Raw genomic sequence first — 14,087 nt, 5'->3', positions numbered from 1 at the left:
TCTCAATTAAAAGAGTTGTCTAGAAAGCTTAGTTCTTTGATGTATAGAGTTTACATATTTTACACCAGTGGATGGTAACAGAGGAATCATTCATTTACAATGTCGATACTGAGGTGTTTCTGCTCTACTAAGGCCACCATTTCCCTGAGTTATTTGAAACCATTTAACAGTGTCCCAGTACCATGCATGTCCTGCAGCACTGATTCATCTGTGTACAATCTTGACTATAATTATTGCATCAAAAAGTATGTGCAAGTTTAACTGTGTTCACTTTAGGCCCCTTTTTATTTAATCCAAATCAGAATCAGTATTAAGTTTAATATCACCGGGCATATGTTGTGAAATTTGTTAACTTGTGGCAGCAGTACAATGCAATACATGATAATAGAGAAAAACTGTGAATTATAAATGTGTGTGTGTGTGTGTATATAAAAAATAGTCACATTAAATAGTGCAAAAAATAGTAAATTAAAAAATAGGGAGGAAGTGTCCATTCAGAAATCTGATGGTGGAGGGGAAGAAGTGTTCCTGAATCATTGAGTGTGTGCCTTCAGGCTCCTGTACCTCCTTCCTAATGGTAGCAATGAGAAGAGGACATGTCCTGGGTGATGGGGGTCCTTAATAATGGACTCCGCCTTTCTGAAGCATCGTTCCTTGAAGATGTCCTGGATGCCAGAGAGGCTAGCGCCCACGACAGAGCTGACTAACTATACAAATCTCCGCAGCTTACTTCGATCCTGTGCAGTAACCCCTGCACACCAGTTGATGATGCAGCCAGTTAGAATGCTTTCCATGGTACATCTTGTTGTTATCAGTCGCCTCTTTGCTTTACTCTGGTCTTACCTTATTTAAGCAAAATTTAGTTCAAAGGGTTGTTTAGCTGTAACAGGGGTCACTGCTGAGCTTCTGACTACATACCGACAAACACCGAATAAAGATCAACTCCCTCATCCTGAGTCAGCTTTGTTTGAATCCTTCAAAGCCATGGCCACTTAGTAGTTCTTTTCTATGGTCCATCCTTGTCATATAGGAACCCAGTATCTATCCAGGGACCTGCCTTTTCATGACCTTGTTTTGATTTTAATATCTTAGCTCACAAGACTTTTTAAGTAGGTGAACAGCTCCTCTTGTGACGTAACACAAGTTTCTTCAGGTTGGTAGTCCGTGTCTGGCGTTAGCACTTTAGGAAGATGAAGATTTGTTGCATGGAACTCTGAAACGTGCAGTGAAATTTGGTGCTTGAGTCAATAACCAACATAGTTTAAGGATGTGCTTGGGGCACCAACATAGTATGCCGGCAACCTACTAACCTGTGCGTCTTTTGGCATGTGAGAGGAAACTGGAGCACCTGCTGGTCACAGGGAAAACACGCAGACTCCTTACAAACAGTGATCGGCATCAAACCCTGATCTTCCAAATGCTGGTGCTGTAAAGTGTTACGCTGCCAATGTCGTGCATGGGAACAGTGAGTGCACTAAAGCATCTCACTGTTTTACTGCTTCTGTTCAATGATGCACTTCACTTTCTTTCCCACAGTAAAGGCTCCAATGCGCTGGAGGTGGACGACGAGGGCGGCAAGATGTTTCTACGAGTGCTCATTCACCTGACCATGCACGATTATCCACCGCTCGTGTCGGGCTCTCTACAGCTGCTGTTCAAACACTTCAGCCAAAGACAAGAATTGCTTGCCACGTTCAAACAGGTGAGGAATGCCATTTGAAGAACTTGTAATCTTGGACTTCTTAAGGCAGTGGTCAGACTGCATCTGGAATATTGCGAGCAGTTTCGCACCACATATCTAAGAAAGGATGTGCTAGTATTGGAGGGAGTCCAGAGGAAGTTTGAGAGTAATCCTGGTACTGTAAAGGTTAACAAATGAGAAGCATTTGATGGCTCTGGGCCTGTCCTCACTGGAGTTTAATAGAGTGAGGAGGATCTTATTGAAACCTATCCAATATTAACAAGCCTAGACAGAGCAGATGTGCAAAGGATGTCTCCAATAGTGGGAGAATCTAGAACCAGAGGGCATACCCTCTGAATAGGGGACGTCCCTTTAGAACATAAATGGGGAGGAAGTTCTTTAGCAGAGGTTGGTGAATCTGTGGAATTCATTGCCACAGATGGCTATAGTGGCCAAGTCATTATGTATATTTAAAATGGTGGTTGATAGGTACTTAATTAGTAAGGGTGTCAATGTTTATAAAGAGAAAGCAGGAGAATAGGGATTGAAAGGGAAAATAAAGCAGCCATGATTGAATCTTAGGGCAAATTCGATGGGTCAAATGACCTAATTCTGCTCCTCTGTTTTCTGGTCTTATGGTAATGCAGCAGTTCTGGAGTCATAGATATTTAGCCTAAGGTTGCATTGTGCAGCTTTCCAGTCTGAATGTAATTTACTCTAAGTGCTCTCCTGTGACAGGAGCAAAGAGCTGTCATTCTTCACACCGAAGAAGTGGTGGAAGACTTAGTTCCCCTGATTTTGATAGAATGGTTAGTTGTGGTGCAGATGGCAAATGCAGGGAGGCTGGGATCACTATTATCAGTGATCCATAATCAAATCCATTATCTAACCAAAGGGAAAGATCAGTACAGTCAAGGAGCAACAAACGATTTGCTAGAAGTGTTTGTGGGTCTAGCAACAGCTGTGTGAGGGAAGGATTTGTCGACATTTTGGTTCGATACCCTGCATCATCAGGACTGAGAGTCGAGAGGTGAGCTGGTCAGTATAAAAAGGAGAAAGGGAGTGACAAGAAAGGATTCCAGTGTGATTGCTGGATTGTGGAGGGGTGTGAGATGACTAGCAGGTAATACAAGTAGGGGAAGTGAGGCAGGGTGGAGTTTGTTGACAGTGGACGTGAATGATCGATTAAGGGAGAGACAGAGGAAAAAGTAGATTGAGCAAGATGAGGGGGAAGCAGTTTGAAAATGAGAGCCATTTGCTGGAAGGAGATAAGCAGAAACACAACATGTTTCTGGCGCTGGATTCTGATAAGTAAGGAGGTGAGAATGGGAACCATTAGGGGAGAGGTGAATGACATTAACTTAGGGTTAATGCGAGTGATGGTGGTGTATGGAGTCAGGCGGGGAAGGGGTGTGGGGGATGTGTAAGAAATGGGAGGGCCAGAGGAGGATAAGAAATGGGGGAGGGGGGTAGGGAGGAGGGTGTGCAGTTAAGGACCTATTTCCAGGATGTATTCCTTGGAGTTAAATGAAGGCAAAGCTGGAGTAGTGTAGGTGGGTTATGGAGCCTGGTGTAAGATTTCCATTCTCCCAGCCTATAAGAGGACATAAAATTCCTTTATAAAATTTACCATATGAGGCTTTTTATACAAACTCCTTCATGAATATGATTGGCCTAGTATTTAAGTTGCCACTGCTTTAATTTTCAAGCACTCCAATTAAAATTGCGAATGTTGTCCTGTGGACTTTGAACAAGAACTATCTGTGTAGTTCAACTGGATCCAGCAGGTGGAGTTAAAACAGAGGCTTTTAAGTTGAAAGCACAAAGAACATTGTAAAAGAACAGCATAGGAACAGGACCTTCAGTCCAATATGTCTGTGCTCTCCACAATGCCCAATTAAATTAATCACATCAGTCAGCAAAAAGCCTATATTCTGTGTCTGTTTGCATCTCTGCCTTTTGTACATTGCTACCATATTGACCACCCCCGATAGCAGATCGTTGCACACTCTGTAAAAAATAATAGCTTGCCTCGCAAATCTCTTAAACTTCACCCTTCTCACCTTTAACCTATATCATTTCCATCCTGGGGATAAAAAAGACCTCACATTAGTACAGAAAGACAACTGGAGGTGGGAATATGTCAATGACAAACACATGTTTGTTGAGGAAAAAAAACTACAGTTTAGATGTTTCCTAATTCCCTTAACATATCAATGATAAAGAAGCCTTCTCTTTTTTTCCCCACAAAGGTTAGATAATTCAAATTAACATTAACCTTCAGTATTATTTTCATTATTATGGATGTTGCAATGGCTACCTGCTAATTCTTGCCACTCGGAATCCACAATTGTATAATCCTTTCCTGTCAGTGCTTGATATAATGGTTAGTCATTGTACTGCTGAATGACATGTCTTGTCAATACAGCCAACATGGATTTAAATTAAAATTAATGAAAAGAACTTTTGTTTTATTACATATTTTCATCTGCTATGTTAATGTATCATTATGTGTTGTCAATATATATGAAAGCTATTTCTTTTTTCTCCATCATTTCTTCACATCAGTTTAATAGCGGTAATTATGGGAAATGGATTTATTTATTTGTTCTGCATTCTGCTAGTTAATTTCCAGCTCAGAAACTTCCACAAATCATTAAAATTTAATGTTTTAAAAATGCATTTGCCAAAGAATTCTGAATGTGATCTTGTAGTTTTCATTTTACAGGATGTTTTAAGCCAATCTTTACACTGGTGTTTTGTTAATGGCAATGTTCACTTGCATGTCAATGGATTTAGAAATGCAGTGGGAGAAGTAGTTGAGGCATTTTGGCTGGTATCCATTTCATAATAACTTAATTCTTTCAAAGTATTTTGGCTGTTTTTAAACTTGCTCCCGTAGTTTAATTCTATCTGATGTATTACAACTTCCTTCATCTTTTAAAGTATTTCCTCTTTTTATATATGGATAAACTATTGATCATTTCTCTGGTGATTAAAAAGGGATAATTATGTTTGGTAACTGCTATTAACTACAAGACTCTGCTATGGATCTTTAGATTTCACTTCAGAAGTTAAAGAACAGATTTTAAATAGCATTGGCTCAGATATTGCTTCCAAGTTTACTGCATTCCAAGATATCAAGAAAATGATGTAAGAATGCACAGTGCGTCTTTGAAACAATGAAGTTGTGTGTTCATTTGGAACGTCTTTAAACCAATTTACCACAGATACAGCAGAATATGAGTGATATTTAATGCCCATATATTATTGGTAATTTCCATGTATGTCGTATTTGTTTTCATCAATACCAATTTTATCAAGTGGCATTATTCCCCCACCCTCTATTTTCCTGTGATATTTCTCATAAGTCATATTATTCTCTGATGCCTCAAATCAATAAACAAGTTTAACCTCTTAAATATCCTTTCACCTCTTGCTCTGCAGGATTCCTTCACATATTGACAGTTGTGTTAAAAGAAATTTGCTTCCAAACTGATCACAAGCATGGTTCAAGGATATGAAGCCGCTTCCATGGTCAAAAAAAAGTTTTCATACATTTCCTGGATCTAAAAGAGGGATACTAACTAAAGCCTTCCTAGTTGGGATTTCTTTGACATAATCAAAGTAGGCCAGAGAATGAAAAGTAATTCACAGCATTCTTGAATCACTCACAACTCATTCCCTTCACTTGAAACAGCATTTTATAACGTGATTGAGTGAAAATGATGTTTTTACTCTTTTCCCCTGTTAGGTCCAACTTCTTATATCTCCTCAAGATGTGGAGAACTATAAGCTGATCAAATCTGATTTGGATCGTCTACGTACAATGGTGGAGAAGTCAGAGCTGTGGGTGGTGAAGAAAAACAGAGTTGGAGTTGAAGGCAAAAAGACTAAATCAGAGGTAACTTCCCTACATACTATCTATTTAAGTGAGAAGTTCTTTTGTGAATGTTCTTTCCGTGAGCTTGAATGAGGGCTGTCCAAACGATTCCTGAAGCTTAATACCATGCTGGACTGAGAAGCACACTTGTTTGCTCTCCATTCATGATCCAAAACTTTCAGCATCGCCCCAGTACATAACATCTACAAAATGCATTGCAACAACTCACTGTGGCCTGTTGGATAGCACCCCATATCTTTGCTGGTTAGAAGAACGAGGTAGCAGGCATGTGGAAGTGTCATCTTTTGCAAGATTTCTCCATATCAGACGTGCCTCAATATAGGTAGAAGATGGAAACTTTTGAGTCCAGGCAGCACCCTGGTAAATCTCCTCTGCACTGCCTCTAGATCACGTCTTATGAGGATAGATTGAGTGGGCAAGGGTTTTTCTGTTTGGGGCGATGAGAGGTGACTTGATAGGGTGTAGAATAAGATAAGAGGTATAGATTGAGTGGATTACCAGAGATTTTTACCAGGACAGGAATGGTTAATCCAAGGGAGCATAGTTTTAAGGTGATTGGAGGAAAGTATTGGTGGATTTCAGAGTTATGTGTTTTACACAGAGTGTAGTGAGTGTGGGAAATATCTACCAGATATGGTGGTAGAGACAGATACATTTGGAGCATTTAAGAGTCTCTTACTCAGGCATATAGATGATAGATATATGGAGGGCTATGGAGGAGGGAAGGGTTAGATTAATCTTAAAGTAGACTAAACTTAGATTACTCTTAATCTAAGTTTGGTAGGCAGCATGGCAGCATAGAGGTTAGCACAAAGGTTTACAGTACAGGTGACCCAGGTTCAATTCCCACCACTGCCTGTAAGGAGTTTGTACATTTACCTACCAAACGTTGAAAAGACTAATCAGGGTCGATGCGGAGGGGATGTTCCCTACAGTGGGGGTATCCAGGTCAGAAGGGCACAGCCTCAAAATAGAGAGGTGACCTTTTAGAACAGAGGCAAGGAGGACTTTTTTAGCCAGAGAATAGTGAATCTGTGGAATGCTCTGCCACAGACTGCGGTGGAGGCCAAGTCTGTGGGTATATTTAAGGAGGAAGTTGATAGTTTCCTGATGGGTTAGGGCATCAAAGGATATGGCGAAGCAGGCAGGTGTGCTGGGTTGAGTGGGATCCAGGATCAGCCAAGATGAAATGGAGCAGACTCGATGGGCTGAATGGCCTAATTCTGATGCTAGTCTTATAGTTTAAAAGGGTGACACACCATGGGCTGAAGGGCCTGTACTGGTCTGTAATATTCTATGTTCTATATTTCTGAGCTTATAAAAATATCACCAGTACTTCACTATCATTGCATTTTAAATTGTGGAATTGTGTACCAATGACAAAACAGGACTATCTTCAAAGGACTTCAGTGGTTCATGGCAAGTTACCACTATCTTTGTAAAAGCACTTTTACTGGGCTCAACAGTTGTTCTTGTATCCTGGAAGCAAACATAACAGTTTCTGTGTACCTATTAATTGCTTGTGCAGTCACAACTTGATTTTAAAATTTAAATTAGTATTTTCTGTCTTATACTTGGTCTCTCTCTTTTCCCTTTGGTCATGACAGCATCAAGCTCTACAGTCATCTTTTCACCCAGATCAGGTTTCCAGTATTGAACTTGTTGCCCATGGATGGCCATCCCTCAGCAGCCAAGGTCCTAATTGAAAAATATCTCTTCAGCTTGCTAACACGAGGAAATCTGCAGATGCTGGAAATTCAAGCAACACACAGAAAATGCTGGTGGAACGCAGCAGGCCAGGCAGCATCTATAGGGAGAAGCACAGTCGACGTTTCGGGCCGAGACCCTTCGTCAGGACTAACTGAAAGGAAAGATAGTAAGAGATTTGAAAGTAGAAGGTGGGGGGGAAATGCAAAATGATAGGAGAAGACCGGAGGGGGTGGGATGAAGCTGAGAGCTGTAAAGGTGATTCACACCACCCCCTCCGGTCTTCTCCTATCATTTGGCATTTCCCCCTCCCCCTCCTACTTTCAAATCTCTTACTATCTCTCCTTTCAGTTAGTCCTGATGAAGGATCTCAGCCCGAAACGTCGACAGTGCTTCTCCCTATCGATGCTGCCTGGCCTGCTATGTTCCACCAGCATTTTGTGTGTGTTTCTTCAGCTTGCTATCTTGCTTTACCTCTTTGAAGATGATCCTTAAATCTTAACTCTTTGAACATCATTTTGTTTTGTGCCAAATTTTAATAATGAAAGCAGGAATTACCTTTTTGATATTTTATCTTTCTGAAAACATGTTTTAAATGCAAGTTGGAAGAATGCAGCAGGTCAGGCAGCATCCATGGAAAGGAATAAACAGCTGATGTTTTGGGTCAAAACCCTTCGCTTGCCAGTGATTTTTTCCCATTCCCCCACCACCTTCTAACTCCTTCCCCCTTTCTTCCCAGTCATGATGAAGGGTCTCAGCCTGAAACATTGATTGGTTATTCCTCTCTATAGATGCTGCCCGACCTGCTGAATTCCTCCAGCAATTTGTGCATGTTGCTCTGGGTTTCCAGCACCTGCAGAATCTCTTGTGTTTAAATGCAAGCTGACGTTTTGAGTCAAAAATAATCATCCAGGGCTTTTTTTCTGTGAAAAATATCAAACACCTGAAAATGACATCTTTCACGTCTCAATAATTGATTAACAGGAACTACATGGTTCTACAATATTTTCTGCTCAAAGAAAGAAGGTGCTGTGTTAATAAAATGACTGATCTGGTAATTTAAATCTTTGCAGCAGTATCATTGGCAAATGAGTTAGTATAAACTCAGATGTTCATCATTTAAGACAGATATTGTAAAGTTTATTTCAATCTGATCAATAATGCTATTAAAACTGGGAATTTAATGCCAATTTATTTACCAGTGCACTGTTTTGCAATCAGCTATTTCAGCATCAGAGTTCTATGTCCAGCCAATTATTAAATGATATCCTTTTACATTGAGTAATATTTCTCATCTCTTCAAAATCTTACTCATTCCAGTTTTTTATGAGAAGAGCCAAAATTCACTGTTCATGACAAAATGAATTATGTTAGAAAACCACAGGCAGAGATTTCAACACCATCTGTGTCATAAATACATTTGTTAGTGACTTTTATGCTTACTGCTGGGAAATTACTCACAAATAGAAAATGTTGGAATTGTTCAGAAAGGAAACCAGCTTCTGTAGAGAGTGAAAAACGGAACGGCAGTTCCAAATGTTCACAGAGAGGATATTTGTTCACGGAGAGACCTAGTTTTGATTGTTCTGTAGCTTTGGAACACACTTTGAAATTAGCACTTTTGGTGAGAATTTAGCATTGATGAGATTTTTAAAATAAATTCTAACCAATTTTTTACTTGTAAAGCTATGGGAATTTTAACCCTCTTGTGAAGGATGAGAAGTGAAAAGGATGTAATTCTGGAATCAGAAAGCATACTCTTTCTCCTGCCCACTGGCATCTAGAATGAGTTGGAACTAGAGCAGATAGCCACTCTACTTTTGAGAGTCTACTTGGTCACGGAGTTCTGTAAATATGAGACGATACCCTTCCAGTCTGCCCCACCTGCAATAAGATCTGGCTAATCTGTGTGTGGCCTCAGTTCCTCCTCTATACTAGTTGCTCAGCCCTCAATTCCTCTGCCTTTTAAACAGTGATATACCTTCTCTTCTGTTGCTTCCAGTGAACTGGCCTCCATAATCTTTGGGATAGAGAATTCAAAGGAAGCTGTGTGCTCTCCTTTGAATATGGTTCTGAATTTTAACCCACCCAGGCCTCAAGAAAGATGATGTTAAGGGCCAGTTCTATCAGGTAATCAGTACTCTGGGCCAGCAGGAGCATAGGATTTCCTCCAGGCTTCATATGGTTGCATATCCGCTAAGTGTCACCACAGATGAGGCTTCAACTCTCTTCAGATCCACATCATCAATCCTTCCAATCCTTCCAACCATATTTTAACCCGTCGCCTGTGATCTCTGCTTCCATTTACCATGAAATTAATTTTCTTTCTGGTGGCGCATTTGTGCCACAGCATTTCCCAAATGATAGCCTTCTATACCTGTCTATCAGTATGTTTTTGAGGCAGGGAATTTAATCAGAAACAAAACATCCATGGCTTACAATTAAAGCGCATCACTCATCCTCACTTTTAAGTTTTAGCCCTGTGAACCGAGGCAAACCTCATCGCCGCAGTATTGAGCCTAAAGCAGGTGACTTTGAAATTTGTCATCACTTGATGTGTGGTGAGTTGTTTTTTGTAGAGATACATACAGATAGAAGGTCTGATAGCCATGATAAAGAATCGAGAAAAACATAATCATTATAGGCGGTACGATAGCGTAGCAGTTAGTGCCAGGCCTTGGGTTCCAATCTGCCGTTTTCTGAAAGGAGTTTGTATATTCTCTCCATGACTGAAATAGGGTTCCCTGGGTGCTTCCGTTTCCTTCCACGTTCCAAAGATATATGGGCTAGTACGTTACCTGGTCACACAATGCAGGTGTACTTGGGTGATGTGGGCTTGTAGCTCAAGATAAATGAATAAGGGAAATTCATTTACACTCAAAATGTAAAGATCCTAGAAGCCATGCAGTTCATTTACTGAGCTCACTGAGTAGAAAAATTAACTCCAGGTCAAGGATTTGGTATGAATCATAATGATCTTTTATTATCTGTGTTTTTGGGAATGAAACATACACATCTTTATTTTAATTAATAAGCAAAAGGGAATGAAAACTGTGGGTGCTGGGAATATGAACCAAGAAAAGAAAATGCAGGTAATATTCAGAAGTTCAGACAGTATCTGTGGAGAGAGAAATAAAGTTAATATAGCAGGTCAATGACTGCATCAACAACTCCAGAGTATTGGGATGTAATCCTAAAAGATGGAAAATTCTAGAAGTGTACCCCTGATTTCCTGGTCTTAGTACAATCTTAGGAAATAAGCTGGTTTAGCATTTCCTAACCACTTCTGATTTCTGATGTATTAACAAAGAACAATTACATCATCTTGCTAAACAAAACAACAGTTGTGTGTGTAAGTATTGCGGTTGCATTTCTCCATGTAAATTTTCTGATTCCAAGATTGCAATAATCATGTTGCAGGAGACTGCTGATGATGCAGCTGTTTTGCAGGACACATCAGGAAGAAAAACTAGTGGGGATTACCAAGAAGTCAAAGAGGTGAGTTGTTTTATTTTAGAAGAAAAGTGGACCATGATAAGAATGGATCTGCGAGCAACACACACAAAATGCTGGAGGAACTCAGGCCAGGCAGCATCTAGGGAAAGAGTACAGTCAAAGTCTCAGGCTAAAACCCTTCGGCGGGGGGGTGGGAGGGGTGATGTGTGTGTGTGTGTGTGTTGCTTAGATATCCAGCAACTGCAGATTTTCTATTGTTGTGTGAATGCATCTCCTCATGTTCCCTGATCTCTCAGCATCGCAGGTGGATAGTAAGTTAGAATCTAATCACAAATGAGCTTCATTTCATTTCAGGACATAAGATATAGGAGCAGAAGTAGCCCATTTGGCTCATCAAGTCTGCTCTGCCATTTCATCATGGCTGATCTATTTCCCTGTTGGCCACAATCACCTGTCTTTGACCTGTAAAGTGACCATTTATCCAATTATTTCCCCCCCCCCCCTTATTCTGTGGATTTAGCATAGCAATTACTGTTTTCTCTTCAGTAATATGTCTAAGTTGTGATATATAGATAGATAGAATGGAGGATGCACACAGTGGCCACTTTATTCAGTACACCTGTACCCCTCGTTAACACAAGCGGTTTGTTGTTCAGACCAAACATCAGGATGGGAAAGCAATGTGAGCTAAGTGATTTTGACCACCGAATGATTGTTGGTGCCAGACAAGCTGGTTCGAGTATCTCAGAAACTGCACTACAGTTTCCAGAGTTTACAGAGAATGGTGCGACAAACAAAGAAATGGCATCCAGTGAGTGGCAGTTCCATGGGCAACAATGAGAGAAGTCAGAGGAGAATGACCAGACTGGTTCAAGCTGACAAGAAAGCAACAGTAATTCAAATAGCTACACGTTACAACAGTGATCTGCAGAAGAGCATCTCTGAATGCACAACACATTATAAAGTGGCCACTGAGTGTATAATTTTATGTCAGGGATAATTCACAGAGAGAGAGAGAAAGAGTACACATTCCTGATCTCATGCCAGGAACATGAAGGTCCGCACTATCAGTGCCACATAAATTTATCCATAATTTCAATCTTTCAGATTTTGGAGCGTCTGAATAAAATGTGTGGTGTTGGTGAACAAGTTAGAAGGAAACAGCAGAGGCTGATGAAAAATATGGGTGCTCATAAAATTTTACTGGATCTTCTTCAGGTGCCATACGAAAAGGTGAGAATGTTGGCACATTTGTGATAATGACAGACAAACAGAAATAAATTCATAGCCATAGAAGACAATGGTTGGACAGTCAGTAGTTATTCTTTACATTGTAATGTGTAAACCTTTAGCTTCATTTTATTCTAAGCTCTTTACCCTTGATTTTCTCTGTCCCTTTGGGAAATCTTCAGCCCCCAGAAACTGATGGATTTGGATGGGCTTCAAGAAGTAATTAAGAAAATTTGAAACCTTCCTCTAAATGACAAACTTATGACTTTTACAAAAATTGTGCTGATTTTGTGGACCTCAAAACCTACCAGCACTTAACCAGGATAAGCTGTGTCTCCTCGGCTTTAGGAATTCTGTTGACTAATGTTGTACTTCCAGGGGAATCACGATGGGTCTGGAACTTACAAAGTCCAAGTCCAGTTTTTTGTCTTATGCATAAGTACACATGCGCATAGGTCCAATGACAAACTTACTTGAAGCTGCATTACAGACACTTAGCATCTGATACACAATATTCACAAGAAAAACATAAATGGAAATTATCCAAAAGTTATGCTGGAAAAGTTGAAAATTAGGACAAAAGAGTCTTTTGTAATTCAAAGTGGTCACAATGATTGTAGTTAGCTGAGTAGTGATTAGGACTGGTCAGGTGGGTTCATGAATCAAATGGTTGATGGGAAGTGGTTGTCATTGGAAATGGAACTGTGGGAATTGGGGCTTCTGCACCTGTTGCCCAATATAACTGTGAGCACATGGCAGAACCTGGGTGATGGGGGTCTTTGATGAGAGATATTCCTTTGTGAGGCATCAGCTCATGGAGATACGGCCAGTGGTGGGAAGGGACGCACGTTGATGTATTGGCTTGAGTTTGTTGCTCTTTGCAGCTTCTTATGCTCCTGTATATCCAAGCTTCTGTACCAGACCATAATGCCACCAGTCAGAATACTCCCTAGTGTTCGGGCATCAACTACCTGACCAGGTTCACAGGGTCTTTACTCTTGTGTTCTTCCCTCTTTGCTACAATTCAGCATCATTAAATTTGCACCAAAATATGCCTAGTTGGCAATGGAATTCCAATTGTTGCTTCTCCAAAGTTTGCAGATGAGCATGGAATCTGAAAATTCATGTCAGCCTCAACTATTTTCTAAAACGAAGTATATAAAGTGTTAGGATTGTTGGATGATATTATTTATTTACTTAGCCATTTGGCATGGAGTAGCCATTTTTGCCCTTTGAGCACGCCGCCCCAGCAAGCCCACAACCCCGAATAACCCGAGCTTAGTCACGGGACAATTTCCAATGACCAGTTAACCAACCCAGTATGTCTTTGGATCATGGGAGGAAACCAGAGCACCTGGGGAAAAGCCATGCATTCCACAGGAAGGACATACAGAGACTTCTTACAGAGGAGCACCGGAATTTTGGAATGTCTCTGAGATTTTGAAAATCTCTGAACTTTGGAATGCCCTGAACTGTGATGGTGTAATACCCCAACAGACAATAGTAGACCAATGAAATTGTAAAAATTCAAGATATAAAGTTGCTGTATATCTTGCTTTTTAAGACTCTTTCCTTTGCTGCAGACCAGAAACACAGCACTGTTGCATAGTGGTTAGCGCAGCACTTTACAGTATCAGTGACCCAGGTTCAATTCCCTCCACTGCCTGTAAGGAGTTTATACATTCTCCCTGTCACCACGTGGGTTTCCTCCCACAATTGATAGGTTAATAGGTCATTGTAAATTGTTTTGTGATTAGGCTAGCGGCTTGTAGGGCAATGTAGCTCAAAGGCCCGAAAGAGCTTATTCTGAGCAGTACCTCAATAAGTAGACAAACTCGGGCCAGTGGACATCATTAACTAGGTGATTTATTCTTGTAGGTTTTCTGATTACGTGTGTTGTACCCATTCTAAGCTGTTGCATCTGCATATATTTGTTGAAATATTCTCAAACTTGTTTCTACAACTTTGAAGAAACTTGTAAATGTGAAGTCAATGCAAGAAATGCTTGGCAGGACAGGCATCATCTGTGGTGTTTCCCTTTCTGTTGACACTGCCTTGCCTTCTAAATATCCCCAGTATTTTAGTTCCTAATTCGGGTTTCCAGCATTT

At 40.5% G+C, this 14,087-nt stretch overlaps 1 protein-coding gene across 3 annotated transcripts in view; it reads left to right on the top strand.

Moving 5' to 3' along the window:
- Window positions 1-14,087, top strand: part of itpr3 (inositol 1,4,5-trisphosphate receptor, type 3) — a 310,863-nt gene that overhangs the window by 226,004 nt on the left and 70,772 nt on the right. For 2 of the 3 annotated variants that reach the window (XM_073030433.1, XM_073030431.1), the window contains exons 25-28: window positions 1,537-1,702; window positions 5,436-5,585; window positions 10,713-10,790; window positions 11,856-11,981. In XM_073030433.1, the coding sequence (XP_072886534.1) occupies window positions 1,537-1,702; window positions 5,436-5,585; window positions 10,713-10,790; window positions 11,856-11,981 (520 nt within the window). The remainder of the gene's footprint in view (window positions 1-1,536; window positions 1,703-5,435; window positions 5,586-10,712; window positions 10,791-11,855; window positions 11,982-14,087) is intronic. The other variant, XM_073030432.1, reaches the window with a different exon arrangement.

This window comes from Hemitrygon akajei, chromosome 27 (genome assembly GCF_048418815.1).
Source record: "Hemitrygon akajei chromosome 27, sHemAka1.3, whole genome shotgun sequence".
NCBI lineage: Eukaryota > Metazoa > Chordata > Chondrichthyes > Myliobatiformes > Dasyatidae > Hemitrygon > Hemitrygon akajei.
Note: the sequence above shows the minus strand (reverse complement) of the source record. Positions and strands in the feature narration are given on the sequence as shown.